The sequence below is a fragment of the Salmo trutta genome, chromosome 34 (genome assembly GCF_901001165.1).
Source record: "Salmo trutta chromosome 34, fSalTru1.1, whole genome shotgun sequence".
Classification (NCBI taxonomy): domain Eukaryota; kingdom Metazoa; phylum Chordata; class Actinopteri; order Salmoniformes; family Salmonidae; genus Salmo; species Salmo trutta.
This window is the reverse complement of record NC_042990.1, coordinates 33,507,832-33,525,144: the sequence shown is the minus strand read 5'-3', so window position 1 is coordinate 33,525,144 and position 17,313 is coordinate 33,507,832. Positions and strand designations below refer to the sequence as shown.

At 47.9% G+C, this 17,313-nt stretch overlaps 1 protein-coding gene across 3 annotated transcripts in view; it reads left to right on the top strand.

Annotated features, from left to right (window-relative positions):
• Nucleotides 1-16,376, top strand: part of LOC115174059 (TBC1 domain family member 20) — a 33,355-nt gene extending 16,979 nt beyond the window's left edge. The window contains exons 6-8 of one of the 3 annotated variants that reach the window (XM_029732697.1): nt 5,745-5,886; nt 8,693-8,877; nt 15,623-16,376. In XM_029732697.1, coding sequence (XP_029588557.1) covers nt 5,745-5,886; nt 8,693-8,877; nt 15,623-15,911 — 616 coding nt within the window. In that variant the 3' untranslated portion in view covers nt 15,912-16,376. Of the gene's footprint in view, nt 1-5,744; nt 5,887-8,692; nt 8,878-11,607; nt 11,776-15,622 lie in introns of those variants that run through there. The other 2 variants (XM_029732698.1, XM_029732699.1) reach the window with 2 other exon arrangements.
• Nucleotides 16,377-17,313: the final 937 nt, after the last annotated feature.

Sequence of the window (17,313 nt, the reverse complement as noted above, 5' to 3'; positions counted from 1 at the left end):
TTGCCTTGTTAAATAAATAAATATCCACACATCAGAGGCTGGGTGAAACCTATCTGGTGTATGTGACAGTAAAGGGTTTTTCTTTATTTTTACTATTTTCTACATTGTAGAACAATGGTAAAGACATCAAAACTATGACATAACACGTATGGAATCATGTAGTAACCAAAATGTGTTAAACAAATCAAAATATATTTGAGGTTCTTCAAATAGCCACCCTTTGCCTGGATGACAGCTTTGCACACTCTTGGCATTTTCTCAACCAGATTCATGAGGTAGTCACCTGGAATGCATTTCAATTAACAGGTGTGCCTTGTTAGAAGTTATTTTGTGGAATTTATTTCCTTCTTCATGCGTTTGAGCCAATCAGTTGTGGTGTGACAAGGTAGGGGTGGTATACAGAAGATAGCCCTATTTGGTAAAAGACCAAGTCCATATTATGGCAAGAACAGCTCAAATAAGTAAAGAGAAACGACAGTCCATCGTTACTTTAAGACATGAAGGTCAGTCAATACGCAACATTTCAAGAACTTTGAAAGTTTCTTCAAGTGCAGTCGCAAAAACCATCAAGCACTATGATGAAACTGGCTCTAATGAGGACCGCCACAGTTAAGGAAGACACTGAGTTACTTCTGCTGCAGAGGATACGTTCATTAGTTACCAGCCTCAGAAATTGTAGCCCAAATAAATGCTTCACAGAGTTCAAGTAACAGACACATCTCAACATCAACTGTTCAGAGGAGACTGAATCAGGCCTTCATGGTCGAATTGCTGCAAAGAAACCACAACTAAAGGACACCAATAACAAGAAAAGATTTGTTTGGGCCAAGAAACACAAGCATTGGACATTAGACGGGTGGAAATTTGTCCTTTGTTCTGAGGAGTCCAAATTGGCGATTTTTGGTTCCAACTGCCGTGTCTTTTCTGAGACGCGGTGAGGGTGAACGGATGATCTCCACATGTGTATTTCCCACTGTAAGGAGAAGGTGTGGGGGTGCTTTGCTGGTGACACTGTCTGTGATTCATTTAGAATTCAAGGCACACTTAACCAGCATGGCTACCACAGCATTCTGCAGCGATACGCCATCCTATCTGGTTTGGGCTTAGTGGGACTATCATTTATTTTTCAACAGGACAATGACCCAACACACCACCAGGCTTTGTAAGGGCTATTTTACCAAGAAGGAGAGTGATGGAGTGCTGCATCAGATGACCTGGCCTCCACAATCCCCCTAACCTGAACCAAATTGAGATGGTTCGGAATGAGTCGGACCGCAGAGTTAAGGAAAAGCAGCCAACAAGTGCTCAGCACTGTTGGAAAATAATTCCAGGTGAAGCTGGTTGAGAGAATGCCAAGAGTGTGCAAAGGGTGGCTATTTGAAGAATCTCAAATATAAAATATATTTTGATTTGTTTAACACTTTTACATTTTTTTGGTTACTACATGATTCCATATGTGATATTTCATAGTTTTGATGTCTTAACTATTATTCTACAATGTAGAAAATAGTAAAAATGAAGAAAAACCCTTTAATGAGTAGGTGTTCTAAAACTTTTGACTGGATGTATGTATGTATGTATGTATGTATATATGTGTGTATATGTGTGTTTACTTGTGTACGCCCATATTCATGAAGGCTCTGAAAGTATAATACTGATCTAGGATCAGTTCTCCCATGTGCATGTAATTGTATTCATTATTATCCAAAAAGCAAAACCGATCCTAGATCAGCACTCCTACTCTGAGATGCTTTATGAACACCGGCCATGCTTCCCACTCTTCTCTCCTGAAGGGGGCAGTAGAGTGTACATGTTTGTCTTGGAAAGGCAGGTTGTCGCAGCCAGGATATTAATTACAATCGAGTCAAACTGAGAGAGAAGTAATCGATAGGATAGAGTAAAATCAATCTGTCTCTACCTGCCTTGCCATCAGTGTGTGTAGTTAGTATGAGACATCAGAACAGAGGGCTAGAGAATGAGAAAAGACTGGATTTCTTATTTATTTGATGTGTTTGTATAATTGATGGTCTGACAAGAACGTATAGCACGGTGGGATTTAATTGGAAGACTGAGTTAAGAATGGGCCCTGGTTTCCTGTCTCCACAGCTAGCTGTCAGCCAGTCAAAGGATTCCACCGCCTTCCACTGTGCTGTCACTGTGTTCTGTCAATGTCTTGATTGTCAACCATCTTAAGGTTTTTTCAACGTCAATATGATTGTTGCGTTGGCAAGTCGCTGTGAGCTATGGTTGAGGACTTTTGTTGTCGCACGCTAGACATGTTTTTCATACAGCTCAGAGGAAATGTAACGCGGCAGATAAGGATCCATGTTTAGACTCAACCTGAAGCTGTGTTTTATTTGAATGCTAGTCAGTGTGTGTGTGTGTGTGTGTGTGTAACCCTCTTAAAACCCCAGTGTGTGGTGTACTAACACACTACCACAGTACTTGATATTGTCCTCGACTTATTTGTGTCCTGGGTGTTGCGTTGGAATTTTATGGGGTAACCTGTATCACATAAACCTCTAGTGTTGAGTTTTTCACTCACTCCCTCCCTCTTTCTCTGTTGCGTGCAGAGTGTCCCCAGGCCCTGATAGAAAATAAAGTTATTTTTGATAGTAGCGCCATGTAAAATGTAGAGAATAGGAGGATCTAGTGATAAATATTGAATAGGGGTGCATCTTGGGACACGGGCTGGCAGGAGGGAGGTTTCTAACCTGCTGTCTCTGTTCTGGTCACTGTAGGCTAGTGTAGGGCCACGAGCAGAAGGGTGCATCCCAGATTGCATCATATCTCCCTATATAGTGTACTATTTTTGACCAGAGCTCTATGGGTCCTGGTCAAAAGTACAGTAGGCTAGTGCCCTACCTAGAAAATAGGGTACTATTTGAGACAGAAGCCCACAGGTTTGGTGTGCTCTGTCTGGCCCTGCTGCCACTGCTTTTAGGCTACCTTTTAGGCTACCTGAAGAAGTATTTGATGCTAGAACAGTTCTTTAGCCTAGTTTTTATAAGTAGGCGTTACTTAACAAAATGAAAGGTTTATAGAGGCAAGACATTTGACAACGCAGTGATTGTTGCTGTTGTGGTTTCCGTCCTGAATGCTCAGTTGGCTATAGGGCTGCTTATGGATGTTAGACACACAGGGGATTTACATGAGCGGCACTCAAGAGTACAATGAGTTGTTCTCCTGCCAAGCCCAGAAATAACAACTCAGAAAAGGATCGTTCCACGCCAGCAGAATGTTTTGGGGTATCTCCGATTTGTTCTGGCAATTTTCACATAATAAACTTAATTGAGAGGAAGGACGTTTTGAAATGCTTTTTACATTTTGTATCACCAACCATTTCTGAGAAAAAGCTGATGAAAGCAGACATTTTAAGCCCTGTTTTAGATTTGTCATGTAAGACCCTATGATCTGTGAACCGTCAATGATATACATTTACATTTAAGTCATTTAGCAGACGCTCTTATCCAGAGCGACTTACAAATTGGTGCATTCGCCTTATGATATCCAGTGGAAGACATCTTGCTGTCGTTATCCTCCTTATAGTGTGCTATACAATATGGAGTATGTCTAGATTCTGAAATTAAACATCACACATTTATTCAACATTACAGATATATCTACCTTTTTTTGAATTTGTTCATTTTAAGACATTAAAAAGTAAAAAGCATGAAGTTCCTATGTGAGAATTGCCAGAACAATCTGAGATACCAAAATATTTTTCAGCTCCCGCTGGCGTGCAATCACCCAAGAGCCATTTTTGGCTCCTAAAATAGAGCTGCATTAAGAACTGCAGTCCAAAGGGCTTCTGTAGTGAACCGTGCCTAATGCCTTGCCTTTAGGACTGGGCTCTCTGTAGTCTATAATTACATCATCAGTGTGTGACCGTCCTTACTCACAGAAGCTGGCATCGGCATAACTTGTGGGTGTGTCTCAAATGGCACCCTATTTCCATGGAAACCATTTCCTATATAGTGCTACTTTTGACCAGAGCCCTGTGGGATGTAGCCTTTGTTTTATTTACACATTTCACTAAGACATCCATCCCCACTTTGGAGGCAAATACAGGATAAGCCCCCTCCCCAGCAGGAGGAGGAGATTTAATTTTTTCTGTGCATCAACCAGTGGAGGCTGCTGAGGGGAGGACAACTCATAATAATGGCTGGAGCAGAACATATGGAATGGCATCAAACACATGGAAAGTATTCGATACCATTCCAGTAATTCCGCTCCAGCCATTACCACAAACCCATCATCCCCAACCTCCTGTGACATCAGCTAGTGAGACTTCAACTGGTGTTTTTTCATTAGCCAGTGTACGAATTAGCTGTTGATGTTGCTGTTGCTTTTTATAATGAGAGGTTGAGCGATGTTGTTGCTGTTTATTCCCTCTTGTAAAGTGTATTGAGACTCTGTGACGATGTACTTTGAATTCACTTGACTTGTTCACATGGCCTAGGCTGTTGGAATCCGGCCCACTGCTATTTCAGCACACTCTCTCCTCCATCTTTCCTCTACCTTTGACTACATTACATGACCACACCGCATGACCAAAAAAGTATGTGGACACCTGCTCGTCGAACATCTAATTCTAAAATTATGGGCATTAATATGGAGTTGGACCCTCCTTTTGTTGCTACAACAGCCTCCACTCTTCTGGGAAGGCTTTCCACTAGATGTTGGAACATTGCTGCAGGGATGGGGTTGAGGTCAGGGCTCTGCAGGCCAGTGAAGTTCTTCCACACTGATCTCGACAAGCCATTTCTGTATGGACCTCGCTTTGTGCACAGGGGCAATGTCATGCTGAAACAGGAAAGGGTCTTCCCCAAACTGTTGCCACAATGTTGGAAGCATAGAATCGTCTAGAATGTAATTGTATGCTGTAGTGTTAAGATTTCCCTTCACTAGAACTAAGGGGTCTAGCCTGAAACACGAAAAACAGCCCCAGATCATTATTCCTCCTCCACCAAACCTTACAGTTGACACTATGCATTGGGGCAGGTAGCGTTCTCCTGGCATCCTCCAAACACAGATTCGTCCGTCGCACTGCCAGATGATGAAGTATGATTCATCACTGCAGAGAACGCGTTTCCACTGCTCCAGAGTTCAATGGCGGCAAGCTTTACATCACTCCAGCCGACGCTTGGCATTGCACATGGTTATCTTAGGCTTGTGTGTGGCTGCTCGGCCGTGGAAACCCATTTCCTGAAGCTCCCGACGAACACTTCTTGCGCTTATGTGGTTTCCAGAGGCAGTTTTGAACTCGGTAGTGAGTGTTGCAACCGAGGACAGACAGTTTTTACGTGCTATGCGCTTCATCACTCGGTTAGACGGTTCCACTTTACAATAACAGCACTTACAATTGACCGGGGCAGCTATAGCAGGGCAGAAATTTGACGAACTGACTTGTTGGAAAAGTAGCATCCTATGATGGTGCCACGTTGAATGTCACAGAGCTCTTCAGTAAGGCCATTCTACTGCCAATGTTTGTCTATGGAGATTGCATGACTGGGTGCTCGATTTTATACACCGGTCAGCAATGGGTGCGGCTGAAATAGCCAAATCCACTAATTTGAAGGGGTGTCCACGTGTGTGTGTGTGTGTGTGTGTGTGTGTGTGTGTGTGTGTGTATGTGTATATATGTATGTATGTATGTATGTATGTATATATATATAGCGTGCCTCTAGCCTATCACATTATCCCAAAAATTATAACTGCCTCGACTTCGTGTTTTGCTGCAGGGCCGAGGTGGGCACCATCTTTGCTCTGAGCTGGCTCATCACATGGTACGGCCACGTCCTGTCTGAGTTCCGTCACGTTCTCAGGCTCTATGACTTCTTCCTGGCTTCACACCCCCTGATGGCCATCTACTTCGCTGCTGTGGTAAGAACCACCATTTGAACTGTGACCTCTCTGTTTTATAGTAATACAATAGATATGTTGTTGTGCATTTTTGTGAGGAATGGACATGTTTCTTCTGCCTTACTCTGTACCTGCGCCTGTGTGCTTTCAAGTTGTCTGCTGAACATATTTTTGGTGCAGTGTGTATTTTCTGTAAGTGACTGTACCATGCTCAAATTACTATCCGAGGTGAATTCGGAGATGCACTCTTATTTACACTGAGTGTACAAAACATTGAGTTGCACCCCTTTTTGCCCTCTGAACAGCCTCAATTCGTCAGGGCATGGGCTCTACAAGGTGTCGAAAGCGTTTCACAGGGATGCTGTCCCATGTTGACTCCAATGCTTCCCACAGTTGTGTCAAGTTGGCTGGATGTTGTTTGGATGGTGGACCATTCTTGATACACATGGGAAACTGTTGTGTGAAAAACCCAACAGCGTTGCAGTTCTTGACACACTCAAACCGGTATGCCTGGAACCTACTACCATACCCCGTTCAAAGGCACTTCATTATTTTGTCTTGCCCATTAACCCTCTGAATGGCACACATACACAATCCATGTCTAAATTATCTCAAGGCTTAAAAATCCTTCTTTAACCTGTCTCCTCCACTTCATCTACACTGATTTGAGGTGGATTTAACAAGTGACATCAGTAAGGGATAATATCTTTCACATGGATTCACCTGGTGAGTCTGTCATGGAAAGAGCAGGTGTTCTTAATGTTTTGTCCTCTGTGTATAGGACAGTGGTCACTAATGGACAAAAAACACGAAGTAGTCCACACATTCCACTAAGCTCTCATTAGATGGTATTGGGGAAGTGATATCTCGCCAAACTTCAAATGTGTCTTTCTCGCTCTGCGCTTTGTAAATGGAGTTGTTTTTTGACTACTTGTCAGCAGCAAAAGAAAACAAGTTTTTCAAAAAGAAAAGGCAAGGATTTATCTTTTTACACACACACACACACTCACTCACACAAGCAAGTACAGGGATCCAGGGCACTTTGTTGTAGCTAGACCAGTTAATTAAACAACTGTAATGAACTCACCAGAGGTTTGGTGTGGAGGACTAGCTGTGTTTGTGCTAGATTGCTTTAAATGGCCCCTTTCTTCTCCTTCCATAAGCCTATCCCCTGCTAGATATTGGAGCTGCATACAAACCAAAGGGGGCCTGAGGCCTTTTGAAGTCGGGATACAAAGCAGTCAGGAAATGTTGTTCGTCCTGCCGCTCAGGTTACTAGGCACAGTAGTTCGTCCTGCCGCTCAGGTTACCAGGCACAGTAGTTCGTCCTGCCGCTCAGGTTACCAGGCACAGTAGTTCGTCCTGCCGCTCAGGTTACCAGGCACAGTAGTTCGTCCTGCCGCTCAGGTTACTAGGCACAGTAGTTCGTCCTGCCGCTCAGGTTACTAGGCACAGTAGTTCGACCTGCCTCTCAGGTTACCAGGCACAGTAGTTTGTCCTGCCGCTCAGGTTACTAGGCACAGTAGTTCGTCTTGCCGCTCAGGTTACTAGGCACAGTAGTTTGTCCTGCCGCTCAGGTTACCAGGCACAGTAGTTCGTCCTGCCGCTCAGGTTACCAGGCACAGTAGTTCGTCCTGCTGCTCAGGTTACCAGGCACAGTATTTCGTCCTGCTGCTCAGGTTACTAGGCACAGTAGTTTGTCCTGCCGCTCAGGTTACTAGGCACAGTAGTTCGACCTGCCGCTCAGGTTACCAGGCACAGTAGTTTGTCCTGCCGCTCAGGTTACTAGGCACAGTAGTTCGTCTTGCCGCTCAGGTTACTAGGCACAGTAGTTTGTCCTGCCGCTCAGGTTACCAGCCACAGTAGTTCGTCCTGCCGCTCAGGTTACCAGGCACAGTAGTTCGTCCTGCCGCTCAGGTTACTAGGCACAGTAGTTCGTCCTGCCGCTCAGGTTACTAGGCACAGTAGTTCGTCCTGCCGCTCAGGTTACTAGGCACAGTAGTTCGTCCTGCCGCTCAGGTTACTAGGCACAGTAGTTCGTCCTGCCGCTCAGGTTACTAGGCACAGTAGTTCGACCTGCCGCTCAGGTTACCAGGCACAGTAGTTTGTCCTGCCGCTCAGGTTACCAGGCACAGTAGTTCGTCTTGCCGCTCAGGTTACTAGGCACAGTAGTTTGTCCTGCCGCTCAGGTTACCAGGCACAGTAGTTCGTCCTGCCGCTCAGGTTACCAGGCACAGTAGTTTGTCTTGCCGCTCAGGTTACTAGGCACAGTAGTTCGTCCTGCCGCTCAGGTTACCAGGCACAGTAGTTTGTCCTGCCGCTCAGGTTACCAGGCACAGTAGTTTGTCGTGCCGCTCAGGTTACCAGGCACAGTAGTTCGTCTTGCCGCTCAGGTTACTAGGCACAGTAGTTCGTCCTGCCTCTCAGGTTACTAGGCACAGTAGTTCGTCGTGCCCCGCAGGTTACTAGGCACAGTAGTTCGTCGTGCCGCTCAGGTTACTAGGCACAGTAGTTCGTCGTGCCGCTCAGGTTACCAGGCACAGTAGTTCGTCCTGCCGCTCAGGTTACTCGGCACGGGGGGGGGGGGGGGCTTAACCCTTTGACTGTGTGCCCGGCCAAAACCCACAATCGTTACTCACCGCACATCTCCCGGATGAGATCACAGTCTGGTGTATAAGTCTGATGTACATGGTAGGCGTTGATCTACTATGAATGTATTGAAACGTATTAATTGGGTTTTAACAGAATGTAGCTAGACGAATTGTCACTACTCTCTACTGATTGGTTGAATGGGACAGAGCATGCTAATATTCTGTCTTCTTTGTAGATTGTCCTGCACAGGGAGAAGGAGGTGAAGCAAACCGAGTGTGACATGGCCATGGTGCACCAACTCCTGTCTAAGATCCCCCAGGACCTGCCCTACGAGGAGCTCATCACCCAGGCCCACTGCCTCTTTACCCGCTACCCGCCCTCCCTGCTGGCCAAGCGTGCTGCTCTGCAGTCCCGCAAGAGGTGAGTGTTTCATGGTCTCCCTCTATAACTTACAGTACCTTTGGGAGGGGAGGAGACTGCTTCAACCAACTAGTAGTCCAGTGTTATGACTAGTGTTGTCAGGGTCTATGATCTAAAGAACAGAGGCTCCTGCTACATCTGGCTGAGGAATTAATGGAGATGTGGATCCTGCCAGTCACTTGGTAACGGAGGACACATTACTTGGAACCAAATGTAGCACAGTCAGATTGAGCTTGTAGACGGTGGATTATCTGCAGTGTAGACCCAGCAGGGGATTCCATCCAGCCTGCAGACTCTTGGATGTCTGTCTGTTGTAAGGGATGGGATTTTACTGTTCAGGCCTGGCGTGGATCCTCTAGATCCCTCAAATTCAGATCTGGACCTCAAAGCCAAAAAAGGAAGTCTGGGGGGCAGGAGGGGGACAGGGGGATCAGGTTGCTGACTAGTGGTGGCTGTTGCGTAGTCTGATCGTCTCGGGGTAGAAGCTATTAGCCAGTCTGTCAGTTTTAGCCATGATGCTCCTATACTGCCTGCGTCTGAGGGATGGGAGAACAGGCCGTGGCTGAGGTCCTTGATGATCTTCTTTGCCTTCCTGCGACACTTGGTGTTGTAGGTGTCCTGGAGGGCAGGCAGTGTGCCCCCAATAGTGTGTTGGGCTGAACGTACCACACTCTAGACTTACAATATTCACATATCCAACAATCAGGTTTTAGTCTGAACTGGCCTGAAACATAGGGAACGTGAGGGGAGATAGTCCCCTGTGTAGTATTCGCAGTAGATCTAACTTTGTTCAGACTGTGAGTAGAGTAGAGTTCTCTGTGGTTTTTCCACATGTCCAGCAGGTGGAGTTGTTGAGCACAAAGTCCCCCAGCCCACACCACAGACTATACTCCTCATGATGCTGGAGCTGATCCTCTTCCTCCTTAGTGTCTATTGTGATGTGGCTGACGTTCAGTCCTGCCTGTCTGCATACCAGTCCTTTGTATGCAAACGCTATGTGTCAGTCTGTGAGATTGAGCCTGTAGATCCCTGTGCGTTTCTCCTTTTTCCCCCCACAGGTAGGTTGCTAGTCTCACTTTTATGATGCTATCAACACCAGCGGGAGGTAATGAATACCTTTACCATGCCCGCAAGAGCAATGTTGTTCTCCCTCTATTCATGTCTCCCTGGTGGACAGAAATGCCTTCTAAACAGTGTTTTGGATCCAGTGACAGAAATCTGGTTCACTTCAGATCTGACAGGCAGCGAAAGAAGCAGAAAAACCTGTCTCTTGCCAGAAAAGGTTGTGGAGAAGGATGGGAGGGTTAGTCGTCTGGGTTTGGGATGTATTCTCTTTTCAACGTCACACTCGTCACACCACAGAGAGAGAAGGGGGGGGGGCTTGTGCGGATGCCAGCTATCCACTAAATAAGCCTAGTCCCTAGGTAATTATGGGGCTGTCTTATTTAGCATGCAAAACCCCCATCTCCATCAGAGGGGGAGGTGGGGGAGGTGGAGTGGGTAATTTGGGAAGGCTGGGTCGTGTGGTACATGCCCCAATATTGTTCTTGGGGCGGAGATGAAATTAGTAGCTTTCACCGCACTCCAACCCCTGGTTTATGGCTCTATTTGTCTGATTGACTTTAGAATGGACTGCAATGGGGAGGATGTGGTTAGAATGGGGAGGATGTGGTTAGAATGGGGAGGATGTGGTTAGAATGGGCTGCAATGGGGAGGATGTGGTTAGAATGGGCTACAATGGGGAGGATGTGGTTAGAATGGGCTGCAATGGGGAGGATGTGGTTAGAATGGGCTACAATGGGGAGGATGTGGTTAGAATGGGGAGGATATGGTTAGAATAGGCTGCAATGGGGTGGATGTGGTTAGAATGGGCTACAATAGGGAGGATGTGGTTAGAATGGGCTACAATGGGGTGGATGTGGTTAGAATGGGCTACAATAGGGAGGATGTGGTTAGAATGGGGAGGATGTGGTTAGAATGGGGAGGATGTGGTTAGAATGGGCTGCAATGGGGAGGATGTGGTTAGAATGGGCTACAATGGGGAGGATGTGGTTAGAATGGGCTGCAATGGGGAGGATGTGGTTAGAATGGGCTGCAATGGGGAGGATGTGGTTAGAATGGGGAGGATGTGGTTAGAATGGGCTGCAATGGGGAGGATGTGGTTAGAATGGGCTACAATGGGGAGGATGTGGTTAGAATGGGCTGCAATGGGGAGGATGTGGTTAGAATGGGCTGCAATGGGGAGGATGTGGTTAGAATGGGGAGGATGTGGTTAGAATGGGGAGGATGTGGTTAGAATGGGGAGGATGTGGTTAGAATGGGGAGGATGTGGTTAGAATGGGGAGGATGTGGTTGCAATGGGGTGGATGTGGTTAGAATGGGCTACAATAGGGAGGATGTGGTTAGAATGGGGAGGATGTGGTTAGAATGGGGAGGATGTGGTGAGAATGGGCTGCAATGGGGAGGATGTGGTTAGAATGGGCTACAATGGGGAGGATGTGGTTAGAATGGGCTACAATGGGGAGGATGTGGTTCGAATGGGGAGGATGTGGTTCGAATGGGATACAATGGGGAGGATGTGGTTCGAATGGGGAGGATGTGGTGATGTAGAGTTCTCCCTCAATAGCTTTTTTTCAGGCCTCTTCAGTGACAATTTTCTGATGATTAAGAAACATTGTGATTTATCACAATCAAATCAACATAATTTAGCCTAGCACTTCTTTCCTGCAGAAGTTGCCAGCTGTACCCCACCCAGTGCATCAGCTCCTCCAGCAGCAGTTGATTGGTTGGCTGTTTGGTTGAGGGGCCTCCCCTCCCGGCCTTCTGGATTTACTGTGAGAGGCGGCTGGCCCAGCAGGACTGTGATGTAGCCGGCTTGGCCTCCACTGAGGCTGCACTGGGGGACAGTGATATCACCTCCGGCACATCTCTGAGCCAGGCGGTGGGGGGGTTGAGGGGGGGGTGGAGTGGGGGCTGGCACGGCAGTGGTTCCTGCGCAGCGACAGCGAGCATGCTGGGAAGCACAGAAGCGTTGGAAACGGATTAGCCAGTTAGACCTTGTGCACAATCACCTCTGACAGAGCTCCCTCCAACGAGAAGCGAACAGTTGCCTCTGCATTCATTTTTCCTTCCTCTCTCTCATACTCAGTCTAAAAATCTGTGTTTCATACGCAAAGGCAACGTATGATTGTAAACAAGTCCGTGTGTTAACATCTTGAAGGTCATGACGTTGTGTGATAGGATGCTTGGCGCTGATTTTTTGTGTGTGGTTGAGTGTTTGCCATACCAATTCACAGCTAAAAGTGACATCTACATACCCCCTACCGCCCTCCCTCACTTTCCCTCTCCGTAGCCCGTATCCTTCCACCAGCGCTGCAGTCGTCCCTCGGTCCGTATCCTTCCACCAGCGCTGCAGTCGTCCCTCGGTCCGTATCCTTCCACCAGCGCTGCAGTCGTCCCTCGGTCCGTATCCTTCCACCAGCGCTGCAGTCGTCCCTCGGTCCGTATCCTTCCACTAGAGCTGCAGTCGTCCCTGGGTCCGTATCCTTCCACTAGAGCTGCAGTCGTCCCTCGGTCCGTATCCTTCCACTAGAGCTGCAGTCGTCCCTCGGTCCGTATCCTTCCACCAGCGCTGCAGTCGTCCCTCGGTCCGTATCCTTCCACCAGCGCTGCAGTCGTCCCTCGGTCCGTAGCCTTCCACCAGCGCTGCAGTCGTCCCTCGGTCCGTATCCTTCCACCAGCGCTGCAGTCGTCCCTCGGTCCGTATCCTTCCACCAGCGCTGCAGTCGTCCCTCGGTCCGTATCCTTCCACCAGCGCTGCAGTCGTCCCTCGGTCCGTATCCTTCCACCAGCGCTGCAGTCGTCCCTCGGTCCGTATCCTTCCACCAGCGCTGCAGTCGTCCCTCGGTCCGTATCCTTCCACCAGCGCTGCAGTCGTCCCTCGGTCCGTATCCTTCCACCAGCGCTGCAGTCGTCCCTCGGTCCGTATCCTTCCACTAGCGCTGCAGTCGTCCCTCGGTCCGTATCCTTCCACCAGCGCTGCAGTCGTCCCTCGGTCCGTATCCTTCCACCAGCGCTGCAGTCGTCCCTCGGTCCGTATCCTTCCACTAGAGCTGCAGTCGTCCCTCGGTCCGTATCCTTCCACCAGCGCTGCAGTCGTCCCTCGGTCCGTATCCTTCCACCAGCGCTGCAGTCGTCCCTCGGTCCGTATCCTTCCACCAGCGCTGCAGTCGTCCCTCGGTCCCGTATCCTTCCACCAGCGCTGCAGTCGTCCCTCGGTCCGTATCCTTCCACTAGAGCTGCAGTCGTTCCCTCGGTCCGTATCCTTCCACCAGCGCTGCAGTCGTCCCTCGGTCCGTATCCTTCCACCAGCGCTGCAGTCGTCCCTCGGTCCGTATCCTTCCACTAGAGCTGCAGTCGTCCCTCGGTCCGTATCCTTCCACCAGCGCTGCAGTCGTCCCTCGGTCCGTATTCTTCCACCAGAGCTGCAGTCATTCCTCTCCGGGGGTAAATGACATTGCTGACAGGAGGCCTTGAGTGACAGCCGGATACAAATGTCTGCCTGACAGGCAATGTAGTGACACTGATAGTGCCACGCTCTGGATGGCTGGTTTCTGGTTGCTTCCTTCCTGTAGTAAGGTCAGACAGTCAGTCAGTCAGTCAGTCAGTCAGTCAAAAGGTAACATCGGGTAGAGAGAGGAGGCGACATCTAGAAGACAGGGTCATAATCATTAATGCAAACAATGTTTTGCAATGGAAAAGTAGCATTACTTATTGGGCATTTCAGGTAGAATTCGCCCTGTTTCAGTCCGTTTTCTTCCGTTTTAGTGTAATGAATACAACCCAGGAGAGCTAGGCAGACTGAGTGGGCTGTGGGGGACTCCTATTCGAGACTTGGCATTTGCTTCGTTAAGGAAGGTCATGTCCGTGTTTGTTTAACTTTGACCCAATGTAGAGTAACATATGACCTCGTGTCCCCTCACCTTGCTCAGTAGTAGAGTGGTGAATGACATGACCTGTGAGGTAAAGTGTTAGAACTAGTGACCCACTTATTCTGTGTATCCGGGGGGAGGGCAAAGGAAAGAGCTAGAAAGGGACTCAAAAGTAAAGAGGGAGAGTGCAAGCGTGGGGGGGTAGTGTTGCGTCACACTGCACGGCTGAGAGAGCAGCTCCCGGTGGCACCACGACAAACAGAACAGGGCCTGTCGGTGACGACTCAACCACACTGAACATCCTCTGCTTCTTCTGGGTCACGAGGACAGCTGCATGCCGACTCACCCGTCTGACCTCTGTTGTGTCCCTACTTTACTTCGACCTAGGGAATAGGGTGCCATTTGGGACGCATCACTGGTGTAGTATTGCTAAACATTAATTAAAACATGAATACACAACTATTGCGGCCCAGGGACACTGGCTACAGTGTGCCACGTCACAGAGAATGACAGGTGGGCACAGGGTGGAAGGCTCACAAGGCCAATAGCCAAATTCCTTTTGAAATGGCCCTATATCCCTGAAATGACAACATACTTCATTTCTAAGTTAAGACACCAGCAAAGCCACCTCAACCTGACAAAATATTTCCCCCAACTCCCTGAAGGTTTAAAATGAGCTGCTTTGATCACAGTCATCAGCTCACTATCCTGTCAGCTGTATTCAAAGACTCAGTGTCACGGTCATTGACGAGGTCCTAGTCCCTTTCAACAGGAGGACAAATGAGAGGAGAGAACATGGGCTAAGCCAGCCACCGACTGCACAGTACACTGTCACACAGAGTGTGTATTCCAAATGTCACCCTATTCCCTATTTAGTGCACTACTTTTGACCAGGGCACATGGAGCTCTGGTCAATAGTGGTGCACTATATAGGAAATAGGGTGTCATTTGGGATGCCGTAGGAGATGAGTGAGTGATAGGAGTCACCGGTGTACCACTACAGTATGTACACTACAGGAGGTTCATCAGAACAACCTGGCCCTCTGGGGTGTTAAGCTGTTTAAAGTGAAAGTTTAAAAGTTAATTGCTCTGCTGTTACCTGTCAGCTATTTTCAGCCTGGGAGCAGTAGCAAATTATACTAATGAGAGAGAGAGAGATGGGAGAGAGGGACACTCTAAAAGCCCTCTTTAAAAAAAGGAGAGCGAACGACTTAGACATTGAGCCCCTCAGCCCAGGCACGAACACTCAGGGTACCATTTTCCCAGAGGCGCTTTTCTGCCATTAACCGTCCCGTTTTTTTTGTTGCAAGGTTCATAATCAGGAAAAAATGCATTTGCATTTGGTATTGCAGCGCCATGTTTACTATTACTTCCAGAGGGATGATAATGAAATGGAAGTGAATATTTTATGATTTTTTAATGATGTTTTTCTCCGAACTGTTGAGGAGAAAAAAATAAAATGTGTGTTGCTGTGGTCTTACCCATCAGCACTAGCTGGTGTTGTGTTGCTAATGTAATTGAGAAAAAGCTGTAGCCATATGAAGTGTCTTTGTTAAGGCCATAGGGCACTGTTCCCTTCCTCCCTTCTTCCCTACTTTTCTCCCTCCCTCCCTCCCTCCCTCCCTCCCTCCCTCCCTCCCTCCCATATGGTGTTTACTTTTTTTCACCTGTCTCTTTCCCTTTGGTCTTTCTTATTAACGTATATTTGTCTACCGTTTCAGTATTCTTGTAAGCCATAACTAACTCAGCAGAGATGAATAACTGTTATGAGAAAGTGTTTCTCTCAGACATTATCTACTTCTGTCTGTCTCCAGCATCACAATCAACTGTTTCAAGGCTTTCCAGACGGCCACTCAGCAGCAGCGGCCTGACTCGGTCCTACGTCGGCAGCTTCTCCAGGGCCGGGCCCGAGGCCTCGGAGGCCCAGACTCCCAGCTGGTCCTGTCCAGGGACACGCAGCCGAACCAGGATGCCAACCAGGCTGCCAACCAGCTCGTCAAGATGGCCGTGTGGGGCATCTCAGCCACCTTGGGGGCGGCCGCTCTGGCTGTGGCCCAGACTGCCCTGGACTGGGCTCCTGACTTCTTCATGCAGCTCTTCTGATGGACGTACTGCAGCCTGCTGTTAAGGAGCAGAGCAGAGGGGAGGGAGGTGGGCGGCAGGGAGAGGGGAAACTCCTCTGCTTAAGAAGTAGGGGGAATGTTATGCCAGGGAAAGGAGGGAGGGATGAGCTAGTGCCGAACAGGTTGTGTCACTCACACATATGTAGACCACCAGCCGAGGAGAGAGGGGGGGGGGGGGGGGGTTGGCACCTCAAAGAACCTTGTGTGCCAAAATTTGTTCCATTTAAAACAAAGGGGAGGAAAAAAAGCATTTATTTATTCAGTAGTGTTTTTATTTATGTATTTTACTTGTGCTAATATTGGGGAATGGAAGGTAGCCAGTAGATGAGTTTTTGTAATGATAAGCATTTTTGAGTGCCAGCCTGTGTGCCGTCAGCAAGTATGTCTGGAGAGAAAAACGCACCGGTAGCTAATTCACAGCAGCAGGCACACAAATTATTAAAAATCCTTTTTTTTCCTGCTGAATGCCTTGGGTTGTGAGCGACGGGAGCGGTTCATTAGAGGGTTATTCAGAGAGGTCGACTCTACAGAGAGAGACAGAGAACTACATTTCTGCTTTAAAATGCCACTTTAAAGTAACTGGGTTCACTTAGTCGATGGTGAATGAGGATGTACGCAGTACATACAGTGAGGGGAAAAAAGTATTTAATCCCCTGCTGATTTTGTATGTTTGCCCACTGATAAAGAAATGATCAGTCTATAACTTTAATGGTAGGTTTATTTGAACAGTGAGAGACAGAATAACAACAAAAAAATCCTGAAAAACGCATGTCAAAAATGTTAGAAATTGATTTGCATTTTAATGAGGGAAATAAGTATTTGACCCCTCTGCAAAACATGACTTAGTACTTGGTGGCAAAACTCTTGTTGGCAATCAGAGATCAGACGTTTCTTGTAGTTGGCCACCAGGTTTGCACACATCTCAGGAGGGATTTTGTCCCACTCCTCTTTGCAGATCTTCTCCAAGTCATTAAGGTTTTGAGGCTGACGTTTGCCAACTCGAACCTTCAGCTCCCTCCACAGATTTTCTATGGGATTAAGGTCTGGAGACTGGCTAGGCCACTCCAGAACCTTAATGTGCTTCTTCTTGAGCCACTCCTTTGTTGCCTTGGCCGTGTGTTTTGGGTCATTGTCATGCTGGAATACCCATTTTCAATGCCCTGGCTGAGGGAAGGAGGTTCTCACCCACGATTTGACGGTACATGGCCCCGTCCATCGTCCCTTTGATGCGGTGAAGTTGTCCTGTCCCCTTAGCAGAAAAACACCCCCAAAGCATAATGTTTCCACCTCCATGTTTGACGGTGGGGGATGGTGTTCTTGGGGTCATAGGCAGCATTCCTCCTCCAAACACGGCGAGTTGAGTTGATGCCAAAGAGCTCCAT